At 41.2% G+C, this 5,128-nt stretch overlaps 1 protein-coding gene across 1 annotated transcript in view; it reads left to right on the forward strand.

The window, feature by feature from the left end:
• Window positions 1–5,128, forward strand: part of Ube3d (ubiquitin protein ligase E3D) — a 101,747-nt gene that overhangs the window by 18,784 nt on the left and 77,835 nt on the right. The window contains exon 5 of the mRNA XM_055602497.1: window positions 3,690–3,759. Coding sequence (XP_055458472.1) covers window positions 3,690–3,759 — 70 coding nt within the window. The remainder of the gene's footprint in view (window positions 1–3,689; window positions 3,760–5,128) is intronic.

Raw genomic sequence — 5,128 nt, forward strand, 5'->3', positions numbered from 1 at the left:
TCTTTCTTTCTTTCTTTCTTTCTTTCTTTCTTTCTTTCTTTCTTTCTTTCTTTTTTTTGTAAGAGGACACTGAGTTAATAATTTATTGGTTTAAGAAACTTATTTTGTGAAATCTGTAATATCTACATAATACACTGTTTATCTTAATTACCATGCACATTTCATTGCCCCCTTTTGTCTCTATGTATTTTAGTGTAAGTGCAGGCCTAAAAATAGGGATTAAAAAAAAAACATAACTCCCATTATCATGCTTAATAAAATCAGGCTACATACAATTTTGTTTGTTTGTTTGTTTGTTTGTTTTTGTTTTCTGAGATAGGGTTTCTCTGTAGCCTTGACTGTCCTGGTCTTGTTTTGTAGACCAGGCTAGCCTTGAACTCATAGAGATCTGCCTGCCTCCCCGAGTGCTGGGATTACAGGTATGAACCACTGTGTCCAGCATACTGGTTTTATTAATTGCCTTCAAAGTTTTTTTAGTAGGTTCATTTGAATCAAAATCCACATATTTGTTTGGGATGATTTGCTTTTTATTGATAAATGCTGATTGCCTATTTTTTTTAAATGAGGTTACAATCTCATTTAAAAAAAAAAAAAATATATATATATATATATATATATATATACTTTTTGTATTTTATTGCAAGATAAAAATAGTGGCCAGAGAAAAGTCTCAGCTGTTCCGAGTACTTTTTACAGATGACCCAAGTTTAGGTCCTAGCACCTAAGACAGGTAGCTTACAACTGTTTGTAACTCCTTCTCCAGGGAATTCATCTCCCTTTTCTGGCCTCCATGGGAACCTGGAAAAATGTGGCGCGTGCGCGTGCACGTGCACGTGCACACACACACACACACACACACACACACACACACACACACATACACACACACAGTTAAATAAACAAATAAATTTTTAGAACATCAGTGGCATGATCTTAGAGAACAATTAGAAAGCAAACGTATAAGGGAGATAAGAAATACCCAACATCCACCCCACTTGCCGCCCTAAAACACACGCACCAAAAACTCCCATTTTCTGGTCTGAGTAAAATAAAATCCTTTCCAGCTTTAGTGTTCTAGTAAAACCCTTCATTTAAATTCAACGTATACAAAATGGCATCCTTTAAAAAAAAAAAACAAAAAAAAAACAGCTTTAATACCAATCTGAAGCTAGATGGGTATTTTTCCTGTTTGCTTGGACCTGGAGGTTGTGGCCGTTATGATTGAGTCGTCTGTCTTTGCAAGCTCTTTCCTTCCCAGGCATGAGCAGTCTGGCGCTTCCCTTGCTTTGGAGGATGGGGGTGGGGTCCCTTGCTTCTTATGGGGATGACTTTGCCCAGTTTGCGTCTGCCCTCTGTGCTGTGCTGTGGCTTTAAGGTGGTTAACAGCTGGATGTGGCACCACCTGTGGGCCTTGCTTGGGAACTAGGCCTGGGAGTGCCAGAGCTGGGGTGAGTGGGCTTGAAGAGATCACGCATACTAGTTTCCTCAGCTGAGACTTGTAGAAAAAGATCAGAGAAGCTGTGTAAGTCCTGAAGCTATAGAAAAATATATGGGTTTTTGAGTTATTGAAGTATGAAGGCACTCATCTCAGGAGTCCCTGTGGAGAGAAGCCACCAGGCATTTGTGGGTTTCTACTAACAGTGAATTCAAAGCTGGGTGAAGGAGAGGGAGTCACGAAGACCCCAATAGGATCTGTACTGTTGCATTTGACTAACCTTCAACTGGTGTAAGATATGTATTTTTTATTATTATTATTTTTCCTTCATTTTTATTTTATGTGTATGGGTGTTTTGCCTGCATATATATCTGTTCAGCCAGTGTGTGCAGGGCCTGGGAGAGGCCAGTGTAGGGCACCAGATTTCCAGAGACTGGAGTTATTGATGTTTGTTCCCATCATGTGGGTGCTGAGGATTTGAACCCGGGTTCTTAGGAATAGAAACCAGTGCTCTGAATCATGGAGACATCTTTCCACCCCAAGACAAGTTATATTTTTTAACTTCTTCATGTAACGTGCAGGACCTGCTTGGGCCCCAATCATGTATACTCACAACCATTTGATAAGAGATTGCTGCACATCCTACTTTATGACTTGGTGGGTCAGATAATACTCCGCTCATGATGGGCAGCTCAGGTCACTTGGTAACTTGTTGAGACTTTGTCAAATCTTCTGTTTCCACCAAGGCCCAATAGCAGGCCAAGAGCTGCCTATCAAAGGGAGAATAGTTGTGTGTAGATGACGGGAGAAGCTTTCTTCCAAGGTCTCTTCTGTGGTTTACTTACAGGGGCCTGCCAATGGCCCCAAACAGCACCCATATCTGCCACTGACACCACTGGGTCTGCTGGATAACCAAATGGTAGAACAGTGGGCACAGTGGCCTGGAGTTGTTGAAAATCCATCTCCCGTTTTATGACCCACTGAAAGCTAGCAGCACTTGAGTGTTTTGGTACATGGGCTGGCGCAACACACCCAAGTCAGGAATGTGCTGTCTTCAGACTCTAAACAAATAGGCCCCAGGAAGCTAGTGCTTCTCTCTTGGTAGTAGGAGGGTCCAGGTCCAATAACTCACCCTTGACCTTTGAAGGAATGTTTCTGTACGTTTCTTACCATTGGACTTTCACTGAGGTAGAAGGCCACCTGAATTTGTACCTACAGAGGCCGGAAGTGGGCATTGGATTCCCCGGTATCGAATTTACAGGTGGTTGTCCACTGCCATGTGGGTGCTGGGAATCAAACTGAGGTCCTCTGGAAGAACAACCAGTACCACCAAGCCATCTTTCCAGCCCCTCCTCCTATTTCTAAATTAGATTTTATTTTAAGTCAAGGTCTCACTGTGTCTGTTATTCAAGGTAGCCTGTAGCTTGCTTTGTAGCCCAGGCACACCATAGCTTGCTATCCTCCTGCCTCAGCTTCATAAATATTGGGGTTCTAGGTACAGAGCATCATGCCCAGCATCCTTTGCTCACTTTTTTTTTTTTATGGCATCTACTACGTTTTGATATGTATGTACATGAAGAGCATTGCGTGTTTTATTGAGGAATTACTGTGGGTCTCGAAAAGTACGCTCTTCAACGATTAGATGAAGGCCAGCATTTAAGCAATCTCTTACTGAATCTGGAGTTTTGAAGTCAGAGAATGCTTCAGGAATTTGCTTCACTACTCAGCTCTCCAGTTACAGTGCATATCTTAAATGGAAAAAAATAGAATGACATGAACAAGTTAGGTATTTTTAACTTCTTAATTATGGCTGGCTGTGATTTGTAGGCTGCTTTTACAGAAGTGACACTGGACTCAGCGTCTGTGTGAGCCACAGCTCTAGTCCTTGTGCGTTCTGTACAAGGACTAGCGCTCTGCGTTAGAGTAAGCCATGGACCCTTGCCTTTGTCACCCACCGTCTGCCTGTTCATTAGAAGCGTGAAGTGCTTCTTGCTCACATTGTTTGGCAATGTTTGGATCCTCAAGAAGGGGCTAGGGCTGTAAAAGTCAATCTGTGTATTGTTCTGTCTTTGGACAGGAGAAAAATGATCTCTGTGCAGGTGAATTATGCACACAAGCTAAACGTATTCCTAGTATTTACTCGGGGCAGTCTAGAATGTAAAGTTCAGTGCATACCCCGGGGACTATGTTAAAATTGTATATTCCTTTTAAGAAAAGTTGAATGACATTTAAATGACATTTTTCTCTTCTACAGGAACCAAAAGCAAATACCAAAGTCATTTGTAAGCGTTGCAAGGTAATATTGGGAGAGACCATATCATCAGGTAGGAATTTCCTAACACAAGGCCGAAATGACTGCTCTCTAAATACAAAGCCAAGCAGATTTTAGAGTCAGCATGTAGGAAAGATGGATGATTAACTTATTTGATATAACAGAAACCACCTAATGCTTCACCCAGTACGCCAACAAGTTTGTACGTTCTGACCTTTACAAGTGCTGTCAGACTTGAGAAGCTGTGGCTGTCTTCAGGGTTTCATGTCCTTTTTGTAGGGTATAGAGTTTATACTTAGGTCCAACTTAAGGAAGTTTGGAGCCTTTTTTTCCTCCTTCTTCTTTTTCTGAAACAGGGTTTCTCTGTGTAGCCATAGTTGTCCTGGAACTCAGTCTGTAGATCAGACTGGCCTGGAACTCACGGAGATCTGCCTGTCTCTGCCTCCTGGGTGCTGGAATTAAAGCCTGCACCACCACTGCCTGGCTAGAGCTGTTTTCTCGACACAGTTATCTAGTTAGTGTCCAGAGATGGAAGAGTTCTTTTATTGACTGCTGTCTGTCTCAGGGTCCTATTTTGGCCGTCTGGGTTTTGTTTTTTGCCCCTTATTCTTTACTTATTTTTATTTTTCATAAAGGCTTCTGAATTTTATTTTATGTGCATGGGTGTTTTGCCTACATGCATGCACATGCACCACATGAGTGCCTAGTGTCTACAGGAGTCAAAGGATTCCCTGGAACCGGAATTAGGGGTGGTTGTAAGCCATGATGTTGGCGCTGGGAATTGAACCTGGGTTTTCTTGACCACTGAGCCATCTTTCCAGCCTTTCTCTTAGGTTTTTTTTTTTTTTTGGTTTTGTTTTGTTTTGTTACTTAAAAATACTATTTGTGTGTGCATATGCACAAGGCCTTGTGGGGGCCAGAGAACAGCATTATGGAGTTGGATCTCTCATTCCACCTTAACAAAATTTAAACCGGTTGCTGAGCTTGCATGGCAATGCCCTTACTGAGCCATGGCTTTGTGTCTTAGTTGTTATTTATTTTTTCTGTTGTATTATGCTTTCTGTAAACTCTCTTTTATCCTACTTTAAAATAGAACAATGAAAACTTTGGTAATTAAACTGGTGTTTAAAGTTACATTTTAAAATGTCTGGAGAGCAACAACATGCTGTGTTTTCGTGGGTGCTGATCACTTTTAATATGATTAATCGGAAGGTTTAATTTAAGTTAAGCTATGTACTTAAGGGAAGGCACATGGTGGCTTTTGCTGTTTATTTGAATCATTGTAATCTTACCAGTAATTTCTTTTTCTGAGTGAGCAGAGAAAGAAGGATGCACTGTAAAGATACTAGAGAGGGTATCTTTGCCACCTCCTTCCCTGAGCTTGAAAATGGCCGCTTTATGTAATATTAAAAAAAAAAAAA

The sequence above is a fragment of the Psammomys obesus genome, unplaced genomic scaffold (assembly GCF_907164565.1).
Source record: "Psammomys obesus unplaced genomic scaffold, mPsaObe1.curated_primary_1811, whole genome shotgun sequence".
Classification (NCBI taxonomy): domain Eukaryota; kingdom Metazoa; phylum Chordata; class Mammalia; order Rodentia; family Muridae; genus Psammomys; species Psammomys obesus.